Source organism: Lathamus discolor, chromosome Z (genome assembly GCF_037157495.1).
Source record: "Lathamus discolor isolate bLatDis1 chromosome Z, bLatDis1.hap1, whole genome shotgun sequence".
NCBI lineage: Eukaryota > Metazoa > Chordata > Aves > Psittaciformes > Psittacidae > Lathamus > Lathamus discolor.
The window spans coordinates 44,898,797-44,925,557 of record NC_088909.1 but is presented as its reverse complement, the minus strand read 5'-3'; the positions used below and the strand labels follow the sequence as shown (position 1 = coordinate 44,925,557).

General features: G+C 41.5%; 1 protein-coding gene across 1 annotated transcript in view; it reads left to right on the top strand.

Annotated features, from left to right (window-relative positions):
• The window catches only part of PGGT1B (protein geranylgeranyltransferase type I subunit beta), a 39,687-nt gene that overhangs the window by 440 nt on the left and 12,486 nt on the right, over positions 1-26,761 (top strand). Inside the window, 3 exon segments of the mRNA XM_065662754.1 lie at positions 5,588-5,706; positions 15,149-15,216; positions 26,417-26,568. Coding sequence (XP_065518826.1) covers positions 5,588-5,706; positions 15,149-15,216; positions 26,417-26,568 — 339 coding nt within the window.

The window sequence follows — 26,761 nt, the reverse complement described above, 5'->3', positions numbered from 1 at the left end:
CCCCAAAATACGAGTGCATGCAGGGGCTTCGTTTGTGCGCTCTTAAATTCCCCCTTATCCACGATGAAGACTTGTTGATCCTTTTAATGTGTTTAAGGTCTGTGCTTCACTCCTGAAAGCCGATTTTAAAATTAGTGGCTTAAGCCTTTTGCTGGTCGAAGTCAGAATGCATGCTGTTTTGTTTTTTTTTCTAAACGTAACAGAATTAGTTTAAATCTCCATTAGCTAGTAGAAGCGTTAATGTACTAGAGAAGTATGTACCTCATTTGGAATTTGAGGGACAGTTGTAATGGCTTCAGGATCCATTTACTTAAAATTCTTAGTCTTTACATAGCATAGTTATATCTGGGGCACAAGAGAATCAATATTTTGATTGTCAGGCTGCACTTGATAAAAACTTGGAGACATGTAGAGGGTTTGGTATCTCATTCAGCCAGTAAAATCACCAGATGCTTTTCACTTTCCAATGTTTTGCAAGTCACACCCCCCTTGAAGAATGCTTACTACCTGTTGATCAAGTCTTCCTGCTGAGCCAAGCTTTGTTTCAGTTGAGAGTACAAACACTTGGTAGAAACGTGTAAGAACTACTATGGATAGCGCTGAACTGTGTGGAATAACACTTTATATTCAAAAGGGAAGTCTGAAATTTTTATTTCAGAGGTGTAAGTCATCAAGAATTAACTGATGTTTCAGTGTACTTTGCCAGTTATTTTAAATGACAGCACAAACAAGTCTAGGCGTGCTGTACTCTTAACTCTGAAATATTACAGTTACAATAACATGTATTCATACTAGAATCATAACGCAAAGGGCTAACCTTGGCCACATTGTCACGTAGAGAAAGGCTAAAGAAGTGTTCTGCCTTAAGGAGGGAAGATCTGATCACAGCCTTCCATTACCAAGAAAACTAGCAACTGAAAAGGTAGGAGTGCGCTGCTTACAAGGGACCATGGTGGTGGGTGTCCTGGGCTATGCGAACAAATTGCTTCACTGAAAATTGTTTAAATGTAGGAAAGATGTTCTTTGCTGTTGCACAGTGAAGTGATAGAGTCCTTCTTGAAGACCTGGCTTGTCAGGGTCCTGTGTCTTCTCAGGTACAGCCCCATGCTCTGCAGGAGGTGGGACTGGTGATCTCCAGAGGTCTCTGACAACCCTGTTGTTTCTGTTTTGTGATTGAGATTGCCAAGCTGTCAGTTTACTAGTGAACTGAAGCAGAAGCCCTGGTTTACATGGGCTCTTTCCCATTCTTTTAAAATAATGCTAATTATAATGCCAATTGTTTTGAAAATTCTTGAGCAAACAATGGGTTGCCTGAGCTTAAGCTTAATGTGTGGTCATAGTGACCACAATACATTAAATAACCAGTGCCCCATGTATTGTGCATAATGGTTGAGCAGCTCTGATTGAACAAAAAAACCAGTTTTCTGCAAATTGGAACTGTCAATTTGCAACTATTTCAGGATGACTTAATTTTTGGGTAACGAGCACAGCCTAACCCTTCAATTAGGATAAAAATGGCAGTCATCTAAACTTACACATTTTTTTGAGTTTTTACTCTGCCAGAGGTTTTCCAGTTCTCTCACACTGGTTTTTAAATCGGTGTTCTGCAGATATGCATACATATCTGTTAAGAAATTCTAAGCAGGGGACTGAACCATAAATGTGTCATCCCCAGTTTGACCTTGAGGGTACTAAGTTTTTGGTTTTGACAATTAAAAGGTCAGTGGCCCACGTTCAGAAAGCTTGAGCTGGCACTGCTGCAGAAAGAAATGCTGTTACCCTTTTATTCTTACTTTTCTTGTTCCTGCATTTGTGTGATTCTGTGGTGAATTAGATGGGGAAACTCAAGTAAATTAAAGAGAGAATTGTTAAAAAAGATGTCAGTGAGTTGGTTTTAGTTCACTGCACTGCAGCAGAAATGGCTGCATTTGTGGACACCAGGCAGTGTAGTAGAACATGAAATTTTCCACACAGTGCTGGTCCATTCTGAGTTAATTTGTAGTTTGTCAAACAATAAAAGAGTAAGTATGGCGATAAAAGGAATTCAGTACTACCTTTTTTATTCAACATACTGGCTCAAAGCCTTTATTTCTGTTGTTACTGCATGCAACATCAGCAACAGTAGTTTTTAAGTAATCTTTATCCATGCCTGAAGATGAAGAGCGCTGAATCTATCATCAGAAATATCTTTACTTGCTTGTCTTGGACAGGAACTTAAAACAAATGATACCTTTTTTTGTAAGCTTTCAGTAGGTTGGTTAAATAAATTTCAGCTGCCAAGCTGTGATGCTTGACTTCCTGAATTAATACACATGTAGTAACTAAAGTGGTATGAGGTTTGAAGAAAAGTAACAGCAAAAGTGATGCCAGACTTGGGGGCTGTCTTACAAAGGGTGGCCCTCTGTGGAAATAGCTGTATACAAAATTTTTACGCTTCATGATATGTTGTGAGCTAAGGTGCTGCTAAGAATTTCTTTTTTAGGCTTAGAACATGTAGCTGTTAATTTTTGGCGAGGGAGTAAGGATGCAGTAGCTAGGTGGCTGCATCAGACTTTATGTCTAATGGTGCCAGATGTTCTTGGCTGTTATATGTGAATTCCAGCACACTATGTGGGCTGTTCTTTAGTCATGCTGGTGCTACCAGAGGATTATCTCTCGATAAGTAAACTGAAACTTAACTATATGTAAACCCACTTTCTACATTTATCTGATCCATGTTCTGATCCATCCCCAGGGATGCTGGGGATGGACTATTCATTAGGGACTGTACTGATAGGACAAGGGGTAATGGGTTAAAACTTAAACAGGGGAATTTTAGATTGGATATAAGGAAGACATTCTTTACTGTAAGAGTGGTGAGGCACTGGAATGGGTTGCCCAGGGAAGTTGTGAATGCTCCATCCCTGGCAGCGTTCAAGGCCAGGTTGGACAGAGCCTTAGGTGACATGGTCTAGTGTGAGGTGTCCCTGCCCATGGCAGGGGGTTTGGAACTAGATGATCTTAAGGCCCTTTCCAACCCTAACTATTCTATGTTTCCATTCTATGTATTTTTAAGAATAGATGACAGTTATTGTCTGTCTTGTATGTACAGCCTTTGGGTTTGTACCTAGTTTGCTGCAGTTTCTACTGCTGAAGTTGGCATGTTATTTGTGCCTCACTGGAAGTAGCATAGCTGAGTAACACAGTGTGAAAAAGTCTCTAAGTAGCTTTCAGTACAAAATTGTCTTAACATGCTGTTTCTGAAAATCAGAAAATACATGCAAGGTTTCCAAGGAATAATTTACTGTAGCTGAACAGTAGCTTCCTTGTTTTGTTTTGTTTTGTTTTTTTAATAAAACTAGTGGGTTTGCTTGAAAAAAGTGGGTTATTATACAGAATCAGATTTTGGGTTACAAAGACCTGATAAACAGCAAAAAATTGATACAAGCCCTGAAGTATTATTTTTTGCACTTTGAAGGACAGGTTTTTAGTCATCAGGTGGCTTAAAAGATACTCTTGTTCCAGCTTTGTGTAAACCATACATTTTTAGCTTTTTATACTCAAAACTTGTAATAATAATAATAGGAAAAAGACATGTTTTAGAACCCATGATTATAGAATAAGTTTACACTTTCTGCCATGAATACTTGTACTAGTGGAGCTGTATGCTGTTCCATGTTGGGGCTTCGGGTTTGTGGTTTTAATTTTTTGAGAGGACCTTAGAGTTCCGTGGAGGGATTTTTTGAAGAAGGAATTTGGATCTGCTTGAGCAAGTCCAGAGGAGGCCATGAAGATGATCAGAGGGCTGAAGCACCTCCCATGGAAACAGGCTGAGAGAGCTGGGCTTGTTCAGCTTGGAGAAGACACAGGGGAGACCTTAGAGGAGCTTCCAGTGCCTAAAGGGGGACTAAAGAAGTCTGGAGAGGGACTTTATGCAAGCGCCTGTAGGGACAGAAGAAAGGGGAATGGCCTAAGCTGACAGAGGGGAGATTTAGGTTAAATACGAGGAAGAAACTCTTCACTGTGAGGGTATTGAGGTGCTGGCACAGGTTGCCCAGAGAACCCGTGGCTGCCCCATTCCTGACAGTGTTCAAGGCCAGGCTGGACAGGGCTTAGAGCAAGCTGGTCTAGTGGAAGATGTCCCTGCTGGTGGCAGAGGGATTAGAACTAAATGATCTTTAAGGTCCCTTCCAGCCATAATTGTTCTGTGATTCTGTGTTAATGTCAGTGTTCAATATCCAGGCAGGTTACAGATCAAAACCTTTTGTTTGCAAGAATGGTATGAAAAGCAATGGAAAAGCTGCGGGTTAAAGTAAACGATAGGGGGAGGAAAGAATCAAAGGATGTCAAAAAAGGTAAAAGAAAATAAAGTAACTTCAGGTTGACAAGTCACCATTATTAGTCTGAGTTCTGGCCATCGTTTGTGCTATGTAGTCCTAGCAGTTTTGAAGCAGTAGTTGACATAAATTCTGGTTGTGAATGGCCAGGCAATGACTATAGCAGCCTGTCAGCCCTCCAGTAGCAATGTCACCCTTTGAGGTTGTGTCACTGTAGTGAGATGAGTGTCTGCTGCATCATTATTTGGCTGCTGTTATTTAATTAGAAGAATTCTATTGGAGGTGTGTTTGGGCTGACTGACATCACCATTTTGTCTTTGTTCTTACTGTTAGTGCTTCTGATGCAGAACCACATGCAGAAATTACGTGGCTGCAGAGGCTTCTGTCCACGTCTGTCTCTCATCGTCAGAGGTGCCTACTACTGGCAGACAAGGTGGTTCATCAACTTGTGACTTACATATTGTGACTGCAAATTATAAGTTAAGTCTCTGAAGGAAAGCTGGCGTTAACTTCTGAAGTTACTTTGCTGAGGTGTAGTTTCTGCCTGCTTAGCAGCTGTTTCACATTCCATCATCTTACTTGGTGAAAGGAGAGCAGGGGTTCCTAGAAGAATAGTCCGATGCAAGGGTGGGTTGCAGAATATTATATCCCTGTAATTTTAATCTGAGTGAGAGCTTCCAAGGTACCATTACATGAACACTTTCTCCCATAGCAAGCTATCTCAAATTCCTAACACAGTGCCGTTGCTTTGGTGCTCTGTCAAAGCAAGTAATGGAGCTGCTTGAGGAGCCATGTTTTAAACTAGGTGACTGCAATGGTTTGAGGTGAAAACAAAACCCTCAAAGAAGGTGTTAGCATACAGGTATAGTAGCACATGCTTATGGAAGGAAATGGGCTGTGTGCAAGAAAGACGTTCAGCATGCTAGCTGTTCCACTCTTCCATTGGACGTTTGGATTTGAAGTGCTTGATTTTTGGTGTTTCAATTTAGTCATCTATGCTTGCAAGAAATAAGTACCTCTAGATGGTGATTCATCCTGTGTGCCTGTTTATACATTGATTAGTTACAAAGGAAGCCTTGTTGTTTGAGATCTTACAGAGAACTGTTTACAGTACAAAGAACATAATTTCGTTATGCTTTCTGAACTAGGCTCTGTGTGTTGCACCACTGTCAAAGGCTGAAAATCCATGGATACATCTGTTTCTGCAACCGTTTGTTAATTTCCCCATGATATTTACGGTGGGAAGTGTAAGTCTTATCTTTTTCTTTTAGGTTGACAATTGCATTTTTCGCACTCTCTGGTCTGGATATGTTGGATTCCTTAGATGTGGTGAACAAAGATGATATAATAGAATGGATTTATTCCCTGCAGGTCCTTCCCACAGAAGACAGTGAGTGAGTTTTTAGTTTTTTTTTAATTGATATTAACATCTTTACTTTTGCTTTTTACCTGGGGAATAGTGGTAATATTCTTTTGGTTTTTATAATATACAAAGTTGACCTTCCTGAAGTGCTGTCCTGGTAGTTCCAGATAGATATGTTAAGCAAGTCCTAGGAATAGATCTCTCTAGATTAATAAAGCTAGAAGCAGCAGTTAGTTTAGCTTTTTAATGTATACAAGTTGAAAAAATTGAATTTATTTGAAGATAAGACAGTATAAAATAGTATAATAAAGTTGCATCTTTAAGCATCTCAGAGGAACATTTCACCTGGTTTTAAAAGAAATGCATATGTTGTGTAAGATGACAGATATCATAGTGATTATATTGACTTTCACTAATTGTAGCTATGCCAGGAACTTCACAGGTTATGGTTATTTGGAATATCTTTTGGAAAATGGAAAGTATCAGTTAAGAAGCAAAAAGGATGAACTCAGTTCCTGCTTTAAAATTAATAATCTTTTCCTTAGATCTGCGAAGGTTAAAGTTACCTGAGTTTTTAGGAGTAGTGCTGTTTCTGCATCCCGACTGTCCTCAGATTGGAAGGTGCAGATCCAAGCCAGAGAGCGAGCACATAGGAAGGGTCCTCTTCCTGGCAACTTGACAGAAGTCAGAGAGGTGCTCTTTCTGTGATTAGTTGCTGTTGGCAATTTTTAATATGGCAGCCCAGGGGAATGGTTAATAGCAATAGAGGGCGCGAAAGGGAGGGAGATGCAGATGAGATGACTACTGCTTTGTGGCAGAAGGTGCTGAAATGTGAAGTGATGGTGTGGGGATACCTCTATGTTGGTCTCTAGAGAAAAGGTAATTCCAGGTACCCCTCTGTAAAGTCATGAACATGTACTTCATATTTTGCATGGTTGTAGAAAGAAAATTGTCCATTTCCTTATAATATCTAGGCTAATTATATACTAAAAATTAGGTGTTTTCCTTGAAAGCAGTTCTATGAAAGAAAAGCGTTTTTATGAAGTAAGCATTTGGAAGTCAAGGTTGACGATGCTTAGTTTTTACAGTTATAAAAAGGTCTTTTTTATTATTCTGGAGACTTGAGAGCCACCCCAGGCATTAGTTCTAATAGATTTGTTTTCTTGTGTTGTATTCCAGGACTGATTCTAGAAAAAATAGGGGTTTGGATTACATAATTATTCTCACAACATTTTTAATTGTGAGAAGGTTCCTCTCCCTTAAGGTTAAAAATTCTTTCCGTGATGTACGTGTTGGGTTTTTTTAGGAGTTGCTCACTTTCTGATCTTTATCCCAGTTTTCAGGAGTGTATTCTGAAAGAACAGTGAAGTTTTCAAGAAGAGAGAGTAGAATAGGCGTTTTTGTGTTTGTTTAATAGCATGCGGTAGTTCTTCTGAGGGTGTTCTAACTAGCCAATGTTTGGAATAGTCCCATTGTCAAGAGCCTTAGAGGAAGAACAGTATAAATTTCAGCATGCAGATGTGGAGCTAACAGTCCAGGGCACAGCTGAGATACGCTCCTCTTTTTTCTGGCTATCATCATGAAACTACGGGAGAGTAGCTTTAGGAGGGCACTTTTGGGAGTGCATTCTGTGCTCTTGAGTAATTAATATTTCCTTTTCACCAGAACAAACTTCCCCTCAATCCTGTATTTTTGTATCAGATTGTAAAAACTCTACTGTTGTTATACACTTAGGCTTTTGGTGATAAAGCTATCTGGTCACTTGACCCCTAAAATTCAGCATTATTTTTGTTCCATTTTTACTTCATCTGATGGATAATCGAGGGTGCAAAATGTAAACTTACCAGCATTAGCAAGTTAGATATTGGATGACTACATGTGCAGAGGAGAATGTATACCCTCCTGTAGAGTCTACTTTGAATAAAATGTATTTATTTTCTGTTTTTTAATCCTGGATGTGTGCAACCTTTTGTTAATTGACAGCCTCGCAGCATCAGAGCCCTGACGCTCTCTTTTTCCTCTTTGAAGAAGTAGCTAAACCCTGGTAGGCTGTAGATGTCAAGTTGTTAGTTTTGAAATGCTTGTGCATCTCTAGCTAAAGAAAACAGTTGCTAGCTTGATATATCAGAATCCTTCCAGGTGAAAAAAAACCCAAACTTTTGCATCGCTTTTAAATAAACTTTCTATTGCAGGTTTTTTTACATGCTTGCTGATAAATGTATTTTTTATCAAGATTTAGAATTTTAATGTTCTTAATCACGCTTTTTACGCTGTAGTTACTGGAATGATGAATTCCAGTAATCTTGCCTTAAGTAAGTGTATTGTACTTTATACAAGTCTTCACAGATTTTGTCTGTGTGACTGAAAACCTAAGTCTTGGGGCTTGATTTTGATCGTGTCACTGTTTGAATTCTTAGAGTGAGCAAAAAGAGAATTCCTGTAATTCTCATCAGAAAAATAAATTCCTCTGCTGTTCATGTCTATCCCTCTAAAGGTTCCATATCCATAGCACTTCAGTTGACTTTTATTTGAAGTACTTTTTAAGATGGCAGATTCCATTTAGTTTGAGCATGCTGTTACTTAGTAATTGTTCAAATGAATGTGAGACAGAACAGTTGATGCTCTGCAAACTTAGTATCTATTTGTTTTTATCAGTAACAGTGAAAGTAGGTACACTGGCTAGGATAGAACTCATTTTCCCCATAGTAGCCTGTTTGCTGCTGTGTTTTGGGCTTATGGCTAAAACAGTGTTGGTAACTAACGATAGTGTTGGAGCTACTGCTAAGCAGTGCCAGCACAGCGTCGGGGCTGTCTCTCTTCCCATCTCTGCACTCTTGTTTTCCCCTAGCAGATATAGTCAGGGGACGCAGCCAGGACAGGCCCTGACTGACCTTAGGGATACTCCATATCATCTGACATGATCAGCAGTAAAAGCCTGGAAAGGGGGGGGAAAAGGAGGTGATGTTTTTTGTTGTGACATTTGTCTTCTTGAGTAACCCTTACATGTGCTGAGCTCCTGCCTTCTGGGTTGTGGCTAGACACCTGCCTGCCTGATGGGAAATAGTGAGTGAGTTCTTCCTTTGCTTTGCTTGTTCCCATAGCTTTTGCTTTGCATATCAAATTGTCTCTGTTTAAATCTGTGAGCCTTCTCCCCTTCTCTCTGTTTTCTCACCTGTCCATGGGAAGGGGAGGTGAGTGGGCGCTTAACTGCTGGCTGGGTTCAACCCATCACAGCAGGGCATTACAGAACCTGGTAGAAAATTGTGAATTTTGTGGTTTAGAATACTTGCTAGACAGAATATCACAACATACTGTGATAGATTTAGGTAACATGTTTGTATTTAGTCATATGTGGTATGTCTGGTGGCTCATAAAAGCTTCAACTCAGAGGTTTGTAGCATTTGAAATTTTTGGGTGAAACTAAAGCTTATGAATGCAAAATGTTGAGATCTAGATCTCACTGGGTAAGAAAGCAAATACATACTCTAATGAGTCCAATTGAAATGCATTAAAGGAAGGTAAAGATTAAGGTCTGTCAGGATAGACTATATTCTTCTGTGAGTTTATTGTAACTGATGCAAAAAAAATAATGTCCTTTAGGTACCATAATTTCAGTTGAAGTGTTCAATACCAATTCTAATTAGGAGAGAATGGTATGTCGCGCAAGCAAGCTGACTCTCCCACAGAAAGCTACGATCTTTAGCTGTAGGCTCAGTGTGATTACTGTCTTTGAAGGACCCCTGTCTTCTATGACTCTTGCAAAATAGTTTGGCTATATAGTCCTTACATTTGGGCCGTTGTACTTCACCTCTGCTTTTAGTAAATGCTTTGCTTAGGCCCATGGCTGATACATGTTTTTGTTTTGTGTGTTCACCGCAGAAAGACCATGCTGTGTGTCCTTTCAGAAAAAAGTTGAAATCTTGAAAAAAATGGAAAGTTATTTCTTTCATTTTGAGGAGGGTGGTGCTCTCTTACAAGCCTTATCAGAAATTATATGTATTTAGACTTGCTTTTGAAAGTGTTAGTAAAATTGGAAAAGGGTTGATGGGAGATCCTGTTTCAGTTGAGTGTTCTTAAGATTATTGTTATGTCAGACTTTTACTATTTTTCTTCTCATAAAGCAGCTCCTAGACAGAATTTCCAATTGAAGTACAACTCTTGGCTCTGTATTCAAGTAATCTAACTACAGACAGACAGTGGCGACACTCAGCCACCAGCCTCCCCCACAGAATCACTGGCATGTGTTTGGCCCTGTTTGAGAGCTGGTTTAGCTTGTTAAAGTGGAAGAAAGCATCCATTTATTTGTCTAACAGAAGGTTAGCTGTGTGTTCTGCTTGTGAACCGTGTTGGCTGCGAGTGCTAGTGCCAGTGCCAGCCTTACTAAAGGGAGAGAGAAGAAGATCGTGCTTTCTGACAGCAGGCTGCTTCAGTAGCTTTGCTGTACTAAGGAGTGCCACCAAAAGGAGAGCTGAGACATATTTCATTTGTGGGTCTGGACCCCCAAAACCCATGCATAGAAGGCTGAAAACCATTACACTACATGAGGGACCTAAAACTTTCTTCTGTCAAAGTCTAAATTTAGATAATTAACGATTCTTCTTTACTTGTGAGTCAGTACTGAAGAAAATGGAAAAAATGACTGTTTTTTGAGATCATTGTTACATGTGACCTTTCTGGTTGTTTGCTTCTTCAGCAAAAATATTAATTTTGCTCCAACATAACTTTCTTCAGTGGCTACATATGAAGTGTTTAACTGGATGTGTAATTGACTTTGATTTTAGAGAATGCAGCTTTACATTTTATGACTTATTCTAGTGCTTTGATTTGTAAGAATAACTATTTTATAGCCATAGTTCAGTAAGAATTGTTTATGCTTACTTTTGTCTGGATGTACTGCTGTGTCAGCCTGTGTTAAAGCTGCGACTTTTTATGTTAAGATGTTAGTGATATATGTAAGCTTGCTTCTGTCTGTACTTGGCAAAATGAGAGAAGCCTTGGAATGAGAGAAATGCATTGGTAACTGAATGGGATGAAGCAGTGGTAAAAGTTACCAATCTTCCCATGCAAGACAAATCATAGAAGATAAATAACTAAAATGTCCTATCTGTAGCAAAAGAGCTGCCAGGATAAGTCATCTGTGGTCATGACTTGAAGCTCTGTTACATGTTTTAAGGACTTTCTGACCTATATACACATAAGTAATGTGGCTTTATTCATGGGAAGGTCTCAGCTCTTGATAGAAGTGTGGAGTCTTTTGGTTTGGGAAAAGGGTTAATTTTCTTTAGTTGCATTGTTGGATGTGAAAAGTTTTTCCAGGTGTGTTTTGGTCAACATGCAAAAGTAGTTGTGGCATATCAGGCATAGACTCCAGCTCTGGTGAAATCTGAAATCATTTATTTTGCATCTTGCATCCCTTTTATAGTCTACTAAGTGCTAAGCAGTAACTTTCCACTCGTACTCCCTTATCATCCCGATTTAGCAAAACTGCTGAGGGTTACAGATATTCACACTGTTTGGTCTGTCTTTGAGATGCACATCCTGCTTTATCTTGCAAGCCGCCTGCTTTATTTTGCAAACCCTTTACCCTTCATAGTTCTCTTTACAGTTCCCAAGGCTTAGGCCAGAGCAGGGCGTTAACACCTGGTGTTTTCTTCACTGTTCCCAAGGCTTGAGCCTGTTCAGGGCAACAGCACCTGGTATTTTCTTTACCGTTCCCAAGGCTTAAGCCGGACCAGGGTGGTAACGCCTGGATCCATCTCCTTATCTATTTCTATCCGTCACCCACAAGTAGTAGTAGTAGTCGTCATGCAGCAGTTGATGAAATGTCTGTTATTTTTTTGCACTGTTCCAAGCTCTTTCAGTGTTTAAATATGCTTAATTCTGAAAGTGAACACTAGTTGGTACCATTTCATAACTGCAGCTATAGTTGATGCTTCAGCAGACTGTGCTGAGGCTGAACTAGTCACTCCAGCAATTTTTTATTAGGTACCTACAGGAGAGAGTCCATCGGAAGCCAGAGAGGGACTTTTTACGAGGGCATGTAGTGACAGGACAAGGGGGATGGCTTTAAATTGACAGAGGGGAGATTTAGATTAGACATTAAGAAAAATTCTTCCCTGTGGGGGTGGTGAGGCACTGGCACAGGTTGCCCACAGCAGCTGTGAATGCTCCATCCCTGTCAGTGTTCAAGGCCAGGCTGGACAGGGATTGGAGCAATCTGGTGTAGTGGAAGGTGTCCCTGCCTGTGGCAGGGGGTTGGAACTAGGTGATCTCTTAAGGTCCCTTCCAACCCTAACTGTTTGTGGTTCTGTGGCATAAACTGTGATCATATCCTTTTAATTAGTGTTTGTTTAATTTCTAATTCTGTTTCTGATTTTGACAAGCTGTGATTCAGGAAAGTAGGCAAAAATTTGATTAGGCTACTAACTAAGCTGTTCTGTGATATAGGAAGTATCAAAAAATCAGAAGACCAGTTGAAGATGAGGTGATGTGCATAAACTGAAAGACAGTGGGTTTTCCCCAATTCCAGTTTGGTTTCCATTTGTTTTTGAACTTGTATGTTTAGAGGAAGCTAAAAAACACCAATTGAGATATGATGTCAGTGCTTCAGAGTCACCTGATTAGAAATTAATCTGCTTTTACATTTCCTTTGCTCTGCATGCTATTTTTTAATTCAAGAGTTGTAACAAAAAATTTAGCAATTTACTTGTAATCCCAAAGGTCTGGGAAGCATTTGTTGCATACATGTTAATGACAAAGGATTTTTTTTGGAGGAGGGGATAAAATTAATTTTAAACATTATGAAGTAGTAAGGGCATTGAAGAGCCATGCTGTTCTCTTTCTGCTAGGATCTAGTGTGTAAACTCTGGAATGTGAGATCAGAAGTCACTGACATAAAGAGTAAGAATAGATTTTAAATCAATGACAGCAATACAGTTAAAAATACAGTATTTTAAAATTGCCAGTGCTGGGTTTTAGTTCGTAGCAGTTTAGTAGTGCGAGAAAAGTTTTTATATATTACATGGAAATTCAACATGTAAAGCAAGTAACAGATCCTGATTTCATTCATGTACTTTATTTTAAACTCTTTTTTTCAGAGTAGCTGTCAAGTCAGAAGTCAGTCAAAGTGACTCACTAAAACTACAATAACCTGAGCTTGGCTTTCAACACTGCCATTTCTACCTTGGTAATGAATTACAAGCTACAGTCTAGAAGTCCAGTGATGGGGATCAGTCTTTCTGGGATGAATCCTTCCATCTAGCAACTAACAGCTGAGTTCAGTTTGACTGCAGAGTGTCCTGATTGTAGCATGTTTTAATTTGCAGCGGGGCAGAACAGCTGGGTGCTGGTAAGGTAGCAACTGTTTTCTGGGTGAAGGGTTTCCACATTAGTGCCTTTTCAAACTGAATTTCATAGTTTCATTAAGCAGTTAAGACAGATTCATTTTTATAAAAAATGGGCCAAGTGAATGGTGATTTTTTCCACAATGTCACCTAGGGAATTTGGTGTATAAGAAGTAGGAATTCTAGTTCTCTTCTTACTGATTTATTTACATTGCCCATTTTTCATATTGTGATGCTTTTGGAAAAGCGTCTCTCAGGACAGATATGCGCACATTTTTTTTTTTTTTTTTTTTGGTATACAAATACTCTGTTTTCTGTTTGTGGGTATAACTTACCAGTTTCGGTGCAGGTTGAAATGACCTTTGTTACACCTGTAATATCATCAAAAAGTACTTTTGTTTGAAAGGTGAAGGAAGTGGAAAATTGCAGGTGGTTCACTCTATGTAAATTAGATACAAAGACTTGTTTGGTAGAGAAACCAATTTGCATGCTTTAATGAAGTCAAAGTACTTAGACTGATAAGAGCTTCTAGTTTAAATGTTGCATACATGCAGAAAGTATTTAAAATTAGAAGCCAACATGCTGTCATGGTTTAAGCCCAGCTGGCAACTCAGGTCCATGGAGCCCCTCGCTCACTCCCCCCCTCCTCCTCCCACTCCGGAGGGATGGGGAGGAGAATCGAAAGAATGTAGCTCCCATGGGTTGAGATACGAGCAGTCCAGTAACTAAGGTATAGCACAAATCACTACTGCTACCACCAGTAATAATAATGATAAGGGAAATAACAAGGGAAGAGAATACAACCGCTCACCACCCGCTGACATACCCAGCCTGACCTGAGCAGTGATCTAGACCTTCCGGGTGACTGCCCCCAGTTTATATTCTGGGCATGACGTGCTGTGGTATGGAATACCCCTTTGGTCAGTTTGGGTCAGGTGTCCTGTCTCTGCTTCCTCCTGGCTTCCCCTCCTCCCTGGCAGAGCATGAGGCTCAGAGAGTCCTTGGTCACAGTAAACATTACTTAGCAACAGTTAAAAACATTGGTGTTATCAGCATTGATTCCAGGCTGGAGGTCAAAACCACAGCACTGCACCAGCTACTAAGGAGGAGAAAAATGGCAGCTACTGCTGAACCCAGGACACATGCTGATAAATGACACCAGAACTGGTAGACCACATTTCATGGTGATGTTTTTAGGACTTTCATCTTATAACTTTTTTTGTTTGGTTAGTGTGGTGCAATTCTCCTTAATCTTCATTATTAAAGGCTGAAGAGATGAGGGGCAGATGGGCGGTGGGAAAGACGGGGAGAGAATTTAAGAACACTGAAGTAGCATTGAGCTATGGCACTCATTAGACTTTTACTTTCAGAGGCTGAGGAGCAAAGTAGTTGATTTTTTTTTGCCATGCAGAAGCAGATTTGAACCCTGCAAACCTGTACTTATTTCTAGACTGTGTGGTGCACACTTCTTTATGCCGGATGCTCGGTTATTGTGCCACATTTATTATACTGAATCACTAACAGAAATGTTTGATAGCTGCAGCCTTTTGTACTATCTTGGTTTGGGTAAGATAAAAATGGCTCAGTTGAAAATTTACCTTTCACATCATATTAACTATTTCATTCTGACAGTACTGAGTTAGATCAGTGATAGCTCACAACTGCAAACGATTTGTCCTTTTCCATGTTGCATAGCATCTTAAAACAACTCTGCTTGGGACCCAATGGTATTACCAGGCAGGAATCCAGAAAGGAGGAAAAAATCTGTTAACTCTGGCTCTGGGCACTTTTCCAGGGGAGCAGTCACTTTTTTTGTGTGCCAAGTGTGGAAGACAGTTCTATGCTGGTATGAACACTATTTCCACCATATCAAAGTAATCTGTTGCTTTGTCATTACAGCAGGATCAGGTTTGCTTGTGGTTTTGTTTTGTTTGGTGTTTTTTTTTTTTCATTAGAGTGAAAACAGACTGAGTTTGGGAATATACTGAAAGATATGTGCAAACTCTAGTAATACTCTCAGTAGTGTTGAACTAACAGATCTTAAGCTTGACTAGAGAATCGTTATTTTATAATCAGTGTTTCAGCAAAACAAGCTAGTTAAGTCCTTATTTTTTTATTTTTTCCAGGATCAAATTTGGATCGCTGCGGATTCAGAGGCTCTTCATATTTAGGAATGCCATTCAGTCCCTCAAAGGTCAGTTCATTGAGAATGTGTGTACATGTCTGAAATATTTTCAGATAGGCAATAAACAGTCTTGTGTTTTTTTAATAATATTAACTGCATAATCACGGAATACCTGGAAAAACAGGGATTTTTGCATTGTTAACACACCAGAATGTTTGCAGACCTTTTAAGAAACATGTATAAGAAACATACTAAAATGGTACCGCTCACGTTTCCAGGACAGTGAAAAAATTGATCTACAAACTGGGGCTTGTCACAGTGTACTTTCCCTGTTCTTTGATGTTACTGAAGTAGGAAAACTTCTCTACTTCAAGAGCTATCACCTGGTAGAGAAGGGTATAAACCTTCATATTAAGTGGTGCTTAATGCACAGTACTGGAGTATTTCTCTTCGTGTGATGAAACAAGCATATCCACTCAAAGATAGTCAAGTCTCTGCTCATCCCAGGTTTTCTTGACCATAAGATAGGATGCTTTGAAGCCCATGGAACTGAGGTTCTAGAGGGTTAAATCTGTATACAGAAAGAAAGTGCCCTTAATACAAGAGAAAAAGGAGGTTAGCACAGGCTGCTAAAGAAGGTATAGAGGTCTGATGGGGTCGGAAGAGGAAAGTCAAGGCCAGTGTGCAAAGGACTGTGAAAGATACGGTAGTTCTATCCTGTGTTTAAGAGTGAGAAGTCAAATTCACCAAAGAGTGGACGAAAAATGTGCAAGACCACTAATGTATCACCAAGTGCTTGATTTTTGTAGCAAGATTTCAAATATAAATAAATGGATCTTGGGATCTGAAATTGAAAGCAAGAATAGACATCTGATACACGGATGACTGTAAGAATGTTCGTTAAAATACTTGAACTAACTTGACTGTGAAGGTAGCACAGCAGCCTGTTTTGACCTTATTTTTGTTTACTCTTAACATCGTAACTTCATATTTCTGAGTAATTTGCATGAATATAAATCTACATTGGAGTAATAACTGCATATGCCTCTTTGCATAGCAAATCATCCAAGTACTCATAGCAGTAATATTCAGGAGTAGCACTTTCTAACAAGGAAAGATAATTGTGAAGAGAATTTTTTACATCTCTACATGGGGTGCTACGGCTGCACATGACAGGGAAGGTAATTTGTCTCTTAGTTTGCGTTAATATTACACTACAGGTGGTGTCTTCAGTGTGCTCACACTGTAGTAGAAAGATGAATTCGTCATCTGTTTTATTTGGAATTGACAATTTAGTTGGCAATCCAACTACCTGATGAGCTTGAAAGTAGGAAAACTTCTTAGAAACTAAACCAGTTTGGGATTTATATTAGTGACTTATTGGGATGCTTTGTTAAAAATAAAGTTAGAAGACAAAATAGTAGATAATAATTTCAGTGTAGTTGTATAAGAAAAAGACTAGTTTTACTCAAAAGGAAGATGTTTTTCTTTGATAAGTCACTTACAGAAGCTGAGGTTGTCATGCTATTATTGTGGCATAGCAGCATTATAAAATGAATGAAGACAAAATTTTACCAGACTGAGATGATAAAAAATTATCAGTCATGTTTCCTCAAAGATCTGGCTCAGTGCCATGTGGTGCATTCTTTTGACAATCTTTTTCAAATCTTCCCCAGTTGAAGAGCCAGTTCTGGATATAGTTTGAGATCTTATAAAGGTCCATGAAGACAAAAAGTCCATAAGATTGTCAAAGTATCATTATCCCTTCCCAGCACTTTCTGGTGTTTTACTTTAACTCTTGACTTCCAATAGTACATGCTTCATACTTAAATATTCTCTTCTCAAGAAATATGTTGCAGCCCATCAGTGTCTTGTAACGTGTTAGCCAGTCTGCAGAAGGGACAGAGGCATGGAATCGAATAGGCTGCAGCAGTTACCTACAGGGCCATTATCTTTAGAAAACTATTTTGCAGATGGACATGCTTAAAGTTCAAGCACTGCAGTAGTTTTTCCATTGCATCTGCTTTAGAGAGATCAGTTCTGCTTGATCTATCAGCATACAAAGATTCAAAGTATTTTCAGTAGTATTGCCCTAAAATGTTCTGAAATAACTCAGAAAAACTTGTAAATCCACTTTGAATTATTATTAAGGTCTTATTATTTTTCTGTTCATTATTTTAAAATGTTCTATTAGATCTCCATCTTGAAAAACAATTTTCGGAAAAGCCTTTAAGCGTTTTGGATTTGCATGGACAATTACTATTTATTACATGTATTCCAGTGATTTCATTCTTGAACTCTGAGAAAATGCCACACTGGAGGTCCCCAAATCTCTTCTGTCATTAGGGACCCTCCAAAATAGTAGAAAAAGGCAAGGGATATGTTACAGTTTCCAACTTTACTAAATAATACCTGGATAGCTCATTTGGTTTTGGTCTGGGGTTAGTTGGGGGTTTTGAGCTGTTACCCTTTCAGTGCCTGAATGTCGTAGCTATGAAGCTCTTTGTGACTGTAGTAAAAGTGAGCAAAACCTTATCCATATGACCAACTCGACACTCACAGCCATAACAAGCCTTAACAGTCCTAACTGTAGGTGAATGCAGAGGGCTGCTTCTGTCACTGCATTTAAAATTAATCATTTAAAATAGGGTAAAAATTATGTTCTGAAGTGGCTTCAGTTTCTGCAGTCTATCTGATCTGGTGTTACTGGAGTTTAAACTGGCTTTTTACTTAGAGGTGAACAGATGGGCTTAGGTCTTTTCAGTCTCTTTAAAGTGTTATGAAACGGTTTTAGAGGCTAGATTGAATACCTGGAACTTCTGTGTAAGATTGCAGTAAATAACATGTGCTTTTACTTGGGGAAGAAAGGTATGATTTTGTTCCCAACACACTGTATATTCTCAAGGCTAAAGCAATCCATATTTGTAACACTGATGCCAGATGGGAGAATAAAGGTTTTTGAAAGTGGCACTCTGCTTGTGTAGAAGTATGTTTAGGAGTATTGGTTACTAGCATCCTTTGAAAATGTTTGGAGAGATCTTACCAATGCTTTTGCAGCAGTGAGACTTTCTCAGCTGTCTGCAGTGGTCAGTGGGAATTGTTGGTGACCATGAGTTATGCTTAAATGGCTGTTCTAGACCATGTGGTAGGGAACATTATCACATCACTGAACTAGATTTCAGTGTTTGAAAGCTTCCCCTCACCGTGCATCTTTAAGCATCAGTTCTTTTAAGGAAGACTCAGATGGTGGAGACCATGGTGGTAATACCCACGTAGAAGAACTATTTTACTCTGTCACCAGTATCCAAGTTAATCTGTTTACTGTGTGACTTACTGTCAGTGACAATAGATAATGGTCCGTGGTGAAACACACAAAAATAGAACAGTACTGTTTGACACGGGCTGTGGGAACATAACCTTGAAAATAGGGGAGTTAAGACCACTGTTAGCAAAAGGGGCAGTTGCAAGGGACACGAGATAATGGTCTGTGGTGGCTCCTCTCCAAAAATTTCTCACTCTCTTTCTCTCTCTCGAACTAGAATCCTTGAACTCTGGAACACTTAGAGACCGTACTTATTACGATAGGTGAACTGTAAGAGAGAACGAGACCAGGCCGTATCACTTGTTGTCTCATCTGACTCTCTCTGCACCAGTGTATTAGTTCAGATCAGTAGAGAGCACTTAGTAAGAACAGTTTAAAAAGAGCTCTCTCCAAAAGAGTGAGACACGCAAACTAGGCCCCTTTTAAGTCTAACTAAACCAGAAGCTGCACTCTGAGTGAACTTCTCCATTAGTGGGCTGCTCATCCATGGAGCCAGACTACAGCTGGCAAGGACTGTGAAATGCATATGGTGTAGGCAGTTGTACCTCAGCACTTACTGTTCTGCCCTCCAGACCTGTTCCTGTTGCATTACTCCTTCATGTAGATATATCCTTGCTAGATTAAATATATTTATTCTGGTTGTTCAGTCTAAGTGTTCAACAATCCATCCACAGTTTAATGGCTTTCTTGTTGCCAGTTTTTGAGATACAACTTCTGCTGTTCTTAAAATAAACTGAGGCAACAGACATTGTTTGCTCTATATCCATCATACAAGCCTAGTTTGTGGTCTTTATTAAAACTACCAGACTTGCAAAATTGTGTATAGCTCTGGAATTGCTGAAGCCCTGTTCTGGAAAAAACAATGTGCTGCTGCTACAGCTTGAAATGTTTGCATAGAAAATGAAGTACAGTTAGAATTTTTGCATTGTCTGGATACTATAGGGATTGATACAACTGGTTTGGGGAGGATGGTAATGCATAGTTTCATGAGCATACAGTATATGTGGTATTGCACTTTGTTTTTACTGCAGCAAGTAATAGTGTAATAGAATTACTAAAATACAGAATTCATTAAAAATAAGGGGCCCGGTTATTTAAACCTGCTTGTAGGCTACCAAAGCTTTAGAAGTAATATGGCATTAGCATGTTGTCCTGGGTTTAGCTGCAGCAGTCAGTTTTTCTCCTTCTTAGTAGCTGGTGCAGCGCTGTGTTTTGACTTTCAGTCTGGGAACAGAGCTGATAACACCGATTGTTTTTAGTTGTTGGTAAGTAATATTTATTCTCGCTGAGGACTCTATGAGTCTCGTGCTCTGCCAGGGACGAGGGGAGGCCGGGAGGAAGCAGAGACAGGACACCTGACCTAAACTAGCCAAAGAGGTATTCCTTACCACAGTACGTCATGCCCAGGGAGGTAACTGGGAGTTACCCGGAAGGGTACGGGCTCTCTTCGGTGGGGGAGAATCGAACTCATTCGGCAAGTGGTATTGTATTCTCCTCCCTTGTCATTTTCTCTTACCATTATTACTGGTGGTAGCAGTAGTGATTTGTGTTGTACCTTAGTTACTGGGCTGTTCTTATCTCAACCCGTGGGAGTTACATTCTCTCGATTCTCTTTCCCATCCCTCTGGGGAGGGGGGTGGGGGAAGGAAAGAAAGAGGGAGAAAGGGGTGGGAGGAGTGAGTGAACGAGCTGTGTGGCTCAGTTTAAACCACAACAGCTCCTTTTGGCGCCCAACGTGGGGCACAAGGGCTTCAGATAATGACAGATCTGACTAGAGTGTGTCTAATCGTATTTGTGACAAGCATTCATTGTTTTAGATTAATAGTCACTTGTCACAATGCTGATTTATTGGCTGTCAAAGTTGTTCCTTGATCTCACAGTTTCAGTATATCATACCTTACTTAGAGCCAGTATTTGCTGTGTTAGTGTTTACCGGCTGGAGACCTTGGGCTAAGGTTCTTGTCTCATTGTACTTTATGATAATGACTTGTAATACAATAGAGTCATTGATCATGAAACTGATCTGGCTTATGTTCCCAGTGTGGTCACCACCTTTATACTTTGGGAGGTATATAATTTGCTTAGCAATCACACATCTTTTTTTCTCCTTCTCGGGTGGTCAGCCTGTGAAGGAGACATTCTTTTACCCTCCTAGCCCCCCTCACAGACCATTTACAGCATCATTTGAGAGTTTTGAAGTTTTTAAATGACCTTTTAATACTGTTGAGACCTGTTTGCTGATTGTGATGGGGATCACCATGTTGGCACACATACAGAGTGTGTTTTGCCCATGACCATTTCGTCTGATTTCAGGAGTTTAGCAGAGTCAGGTTTGGGCCTTGTCTGGGGTTAAACGACGATATAGGAGGACCAAGAGATTTTACCTGAGGCTGGACAGACATGAGTGGCAGGGTGTATGGGATAGTAGGGGCAAGTATCTAGGTCAGTGGGCTCCTCCAGTACTTTGGAATTTCACCACCGAACAAGTGCAAAATACGGAAGAATTAGTAAAACACTTAAATGAGGTGTGTGGTCAGTCTGGCCATATCAGAGACGAACAAATCATGGCAATGTGCTGGGGCTTGGCCTATGCTTACAGGGCTTTGTTCAACACTATCCAGCACCTTCAAAAGGAAAAAAATGTCCCTGCATCTTAGGGCAAAGTAACAGCGCAGCCACCCCAGTGACAAGTACAGCAGCTACTCAAACTTCGACTGCAACAGACAGCACGGCTGCCCCAGCTCCAAGCACAGCAGCTACACCACCCCCAGTGACAAGTACAGTCACGACTCAAACTACAGTGATAATAACTGCAGCTAAACCAGAGGACCAATTTGTGGCAATATTGGTTGCCCCTCTAAGCAAGAGAAAAAGCACAAAGGAGGCAAGAAGGGTGAAGCAAGATGAAGAAACAATGTATTCACCACCCGGTCCAGCATCTGATCAGGAGTCATCATCACATGATGAAGAAGAAGAAGAAGGAGAGGTGACTTCTTGACCTTGTACCTCAACTGAGCTACGGAATATGCGAAAAGATTTTACCCGTCAACCAGGGGATCACATCATCACCTGGTTGCTCCGATGCTGGGACAGGGGGGCCAGTGGTCGAACTAGAAGGCAGGGAAGCCAAGCAGCTGGGATCACTTACTAGAGAAGGGGGAATTGACAAAGCAATTGCAAGAGAGAAAAGGTCCCTCAGTCTTTGGAGGTGGCTCTTGGCAGCTGTGAAAGAAAGGTTTCCATACAAGGGCGATGTTATGAGTCGTTCGGCCATGTGGACTACTGTAGACAAAGGCATCCAGTCTCTGAGGGATCAGCCATCATAAAGATGATCTATCACATCAAGCCAAATAATGAGGATATACCCATAGAACCAGATGAAGTCGAATGTACATGACCCATGTGGCGAAAACTAACATGGAATGTGCCGTCATCGTATGCCCATTCATTGCCAACAGTAACCTGGAATGACATAGTACCACTAACAGTGGATGAAATGATTCATAAACTCCGAGAGTTCGAAGACAATCTCACCCCTTCCATCATCTCAGCTATGGAAGAACTGTCCCAGGATCTCAAACAATTGAGAGATGATCTGTCTGATTTATCCAGCTCCTCACGTGTACCAACACACGTCTCAGCTATTAACAAAAGGTGTTGTATTCTTTGAGAAAGAAGATACAGGAGGTATACTCCACGGGCCACCCTATAGTTTTACCTGTGGGATCACGGAGAAGACATGACGAAGTGGGATGGAAAACCTACTTCAGCTTTGGAGGAATGGGTGAGTGAATTGAAGAGGGGAGCAAGGGCCAAGACTCATCACCCCATGAGAGCTGCGGCTTCAGTCTCTGGTGAGCAGGCCCCCAGATGGAGTGGAAGAGCTGACTTTACTCCAGCTCCTGTGATAGCGAAGAATAATCCCTTTCAATATGACTTAAGTGTTCAGCGTTGTGATGACTATTAGAGGGGCCCTGCCTCCAGCCAGGTAGAGGAAAGGGACAGTCGGATTTACTGGACTATGTGGATCAGATGTCCTGTAACATCACTTCCACAGAAGTATAAGGCTCTAGTAGATACCGGTGCACAGTGTACCCTGATGCTATCAAGCTGTGAAGGGGTGGAACCCCATCTATATTTCTGGAGTGACAGGAGGATCCCAAGAGTTGACTGTACTGCAGGCTGAAATCAGCCTGACTGGGAGGAAATGGCAAAAGTACCCTATTATAACTGGTCCAGAGGCTCCATGCATCCTTGGCCTAGACTAACTCAGGAGAGGGTACTTCGAAGACCCAAAAGGGTACCGATGGGCTTTTGGTATTGCTGCTTTGGAGACTGAGGAAATTGAGCAGCTGTCCACCTTGCCTGGTCTCTCAGAGGATCCTTCTGTTGTGGGGTTGCTGAAAGTCAAAGAACAACAAGTCCCAGTCACAACCACAGCAGTGCACCGGCGGCAATGTCGCACCAACCGAGACTCCCTGATTCACATCCATAGGCTGATCCATAGACCGGAGAGTCAAGGAGTGATCAGTAGGACCCGCTCACCCTTTAATAGCCCCATATGGCCAGTGCAAAAGTCTAACAGAGAGTGAAGACTAACGGTAGACTATCGTGGCCTGAATGAAGTCACACCGCCATTGAGTGCTGCCGTACCAGACATGCTAGAACTTCAGTATGAATTAGAGTCAAAGGCAGCCAAGTGGTATGCCACACCTGATAGTGCCAGTGCCTTTTTCTCAATTCCTTTGGCAGCAGAGTGCAGGCCACAGTTTGCTTTTACTTGGAGGGGTGTCCAGTACACTTGGAACCAACTGCCCCAGGGGTGGAAACAGAGCCCTGCCGTTTGCCATGGACTGATCTAAACTGTACGTCAGGAGGGGCAAGCTCCAGAACACCTGCAATACATTGATGACATTATTGTGTGGGGCAATACAGCGGAAGAAGTCTTTAAGAAAGGGAGGAAAATAATCCAAACCCTGCTGAAAGCTGGTTTTGCCATAAAACGGAGTAAGGTCAAGGCGCCTGCACAGGAGATTCAGTTTTTGGGAATAAAATGGCAAGATGGAAGTCACCAGATCCCAACAGATGTGATGAACAAGATAACAGCAATGTCTCCACCAACTAATAAGAAAGAAACACAAGCTTTCTTGGGTGCAGTGGGGTTCTGGAGAATGCACATCCTAAATTACAGTTCGATTGTAAGCCCTCTCTATCACGTGACCAGGAAGAAGAATGATTTTAAATGGGGCCCTGAGCAACAACGAGCCTTTGAGCAAATTAAACACGAGATAGTTCATGCAGTAGCCCTTGGACCACTCCGGACCGGGCCAGATGTGAAAAATGGTCCAGCGCAGCTGGGGAAAATGGTCCTACCTGGAGCCTCTGGCAGAAAGCTCCAGGGGAGACTCAAAGTCGACCCCTCGGCTTTTGGAGTTGGGGATACAGAGGATCTGAGCCCAGCTGTACCCCAACTGAGAAAGAGATACTGGCAGCCTATGAAGGGGTTCGAGCTGCTTCGGAAATGACTGGCACTGAAGCACAGCTCCTCCTGGCACCCCAGTTGCCAGTGCTGGGCTGGATGTTCAAAGGCAGGGTCTCCTCTACACATCATGCAACTGATACTACATGGAGTAAATGGGCTGCACTAATTACACAACGAGCTCAAATAGGAAATCCCAGTTGTCCAGGCATTCTAGCAGTCATCATGGACTGGCCAGAGGCAAAGATTTTGGAATGTCACCAGAAGAGGAGGTGATGTGTGCTGAAGAGGCCCCACCATATAACAAACTGTCAGAAAGTGAAAAGCAGTATGCCTTGTTTAGTGATGGGTTCTGCCATATTGTGGGAAAGCATGGAGATGGAAGGCAGCCGTATGGAGTCCTCGGTGACAAGCTGCAGAAACTGCTGAAGGAGAGGGCGAATCGGGTCAGTTTGCCGAGGTGAAAGCCATCCAGCTGGCCCTGGACATTGCTGAACGAGAAAAGTGGCCAGTACTTTATCTCTGTACTGACTCATGGATGGTGGCAAATGCCCTGTGGGGGTGGTTGCAGCAATGGAAGCAGAGCAACTGGCAACGCAGAGGTAAACCCATCTGGGCTGCTGCACTGTGGCAAGATATCGCTGCCCGGGTGCAGAACCTGGTGGTGAAGGTACGCCATGTAGGTGCTCATGTACCCAAGGGTCGGGCCACTGAGGAACACCAGAACAACCAACAAGTGGGTAAAGCTGCTAAGATTAAAGTGGCTCAGATGGACTTAGATTGGCAACATAAAGGTGAATTATTTTTGGCCCAGTGGGCCCATGACACTTCAGGTCATCAGGGCAGAGATGCAACATACAGATGGGCCCGTGACCGAGGGGTGGACTTAACAATGGACACGATTGCCCAGGTTATTCATGAGTGTGAAACATGTGCTGCAATTGAACAAACCAAACGGTTAAAGCCTCTTTGGTATGGAGGACGATGGCTGAAGTACAAATATGGGGAGGCCTGGCAGGTTGACTGTATCACACTCCCACCAACCCGCCAAGACAAGTGCCATGTGCTTACTGTGGTGGAGGCAACCACCGGATGGCTGGAAACATACGCCGTGCCCCACGCCACTGCCCGGAACACTATCCTGGGCCTTGAGAAACAGATTTTGTGGCGACACAGCACCCCAGAGAGAATTGAGTCAGACAATGGGACTCATTTCTGGAATAACCTTGTGGACACTTGTGCCAAAGAGCATCGCATTGAGTGGGTATATCACATCCCCTACCATGCACCAGCCTCTGGGAAAATCGAACGGTACAATGGGCTGTTAAAAACCACACTGAGAGCAATGGGGGGGGGGAACTTTCAAGCATTGGGATACACACTTACCAAAGGCCACCTGGTTGGTCAACACCAGAGGATCTGCCAACAGAGCTGGCCCAGCCCAGTCAGAACTTTTGCATATTGTAGAGGGGGACAAAGTTCCTGTGGTGCACATGAAGAATTTGCTGGGGAAGACAGTCTGGGTTATTCCTGCTTCAGGTAAAGGCAAACCCGTTCATGGGATTGCTTTTGGTCAGGGACCCGGCTATTCTTGGTGGGTAATGCGGGAAGATGGGGAAGTCCGATGTATACCTCAAGGGGATGTGATTTTAGGGGAAAACAGCCAATGAACTTAATTGCATGCCGTTGCCTGCTGTGCAATACTTTTATAGCCCATCAATTAGATGTCTTAAGGTCACCATCAACTGGCCCTGACTTCCCTCCAACCATCATCCCAACAGAGAATGAATTCTGATAGAACCAGACAAGTTCTGCAGTGAAGGAACAATCAGCATCAGCAGGCAATGATCCAACACTGCACACAGCCTTTCCTGCCCTGAAAGACTGTTACAAGGGATGGAACCTGGCATCATGGACCGAACGGTCTCGACAGCATTATAGGGATTGGTCCATGCACTAAGAAATTTCTTTCTCTTTGTCTCTGCGTGTATGTGGATGTATATATATGTAAGAGAGATGGTATATTGAAAATGTGGGATCTGAGCATGATGTGAATGGTATGAAATAAGGGGTGGATACTGTCCTGGGTTTAGCAGTAGCAGTCAGTTTTTCTCCTTCTTAGTAGCTAGTGCAACGCTGTGTTTTGACTTTCAGTCTGGGAACACGCCCTTTTTGCTTAAAAGCAAAATAATAATAAAATAAAAATAAATCTTGCATAAATAATACTGTTGGCAAAGCTTTCTTCGAAAGCTTCCTGCTAACTGACTGTTTACAAGGGTAGCAGAGCTGTGCAGTAGCTTAGCTTGATTAGAAAAGCTGTGTGGAATGCCTCTAGTTCAGCCGTAATAAGTGATGGGAAAAGAATTTTGTTTATCTCTTTTTTTTTTCTTTGTGTGTGTGTGAATGCTTGACTGCAACATAAGGGTTTATGATGTTTTATGTTTTTATTTTTCCTCCATTTTTTCTAGGGTCCGGGTTTGTCTCACCCCTATGATAGCGGGCACATAGCCATGACTTACACAGGTCTGTCATGTCTGGTTATCCTCGGAGATGATTTAAGTAGAGTAAATAAAGATGCTATACTGGCAGGACTGAGAGCTCTCCAGCTGGAGGATGGAAGGTAAAAGATTTTTTATATTTTGCAACTCTTTGGAAGGTTAATAGAAAACCCAGATATGGAATGGGACATAGTTGAATTGCAGGGTCAAAGAGAGAGTATCATAGCATTGCCATTCGGTGGATGAGGAATTGGCTGAATGGTCACACTCAAAGATGATGGTCAGTGGCTTGATATCCATGTGGAGATAAGTGGC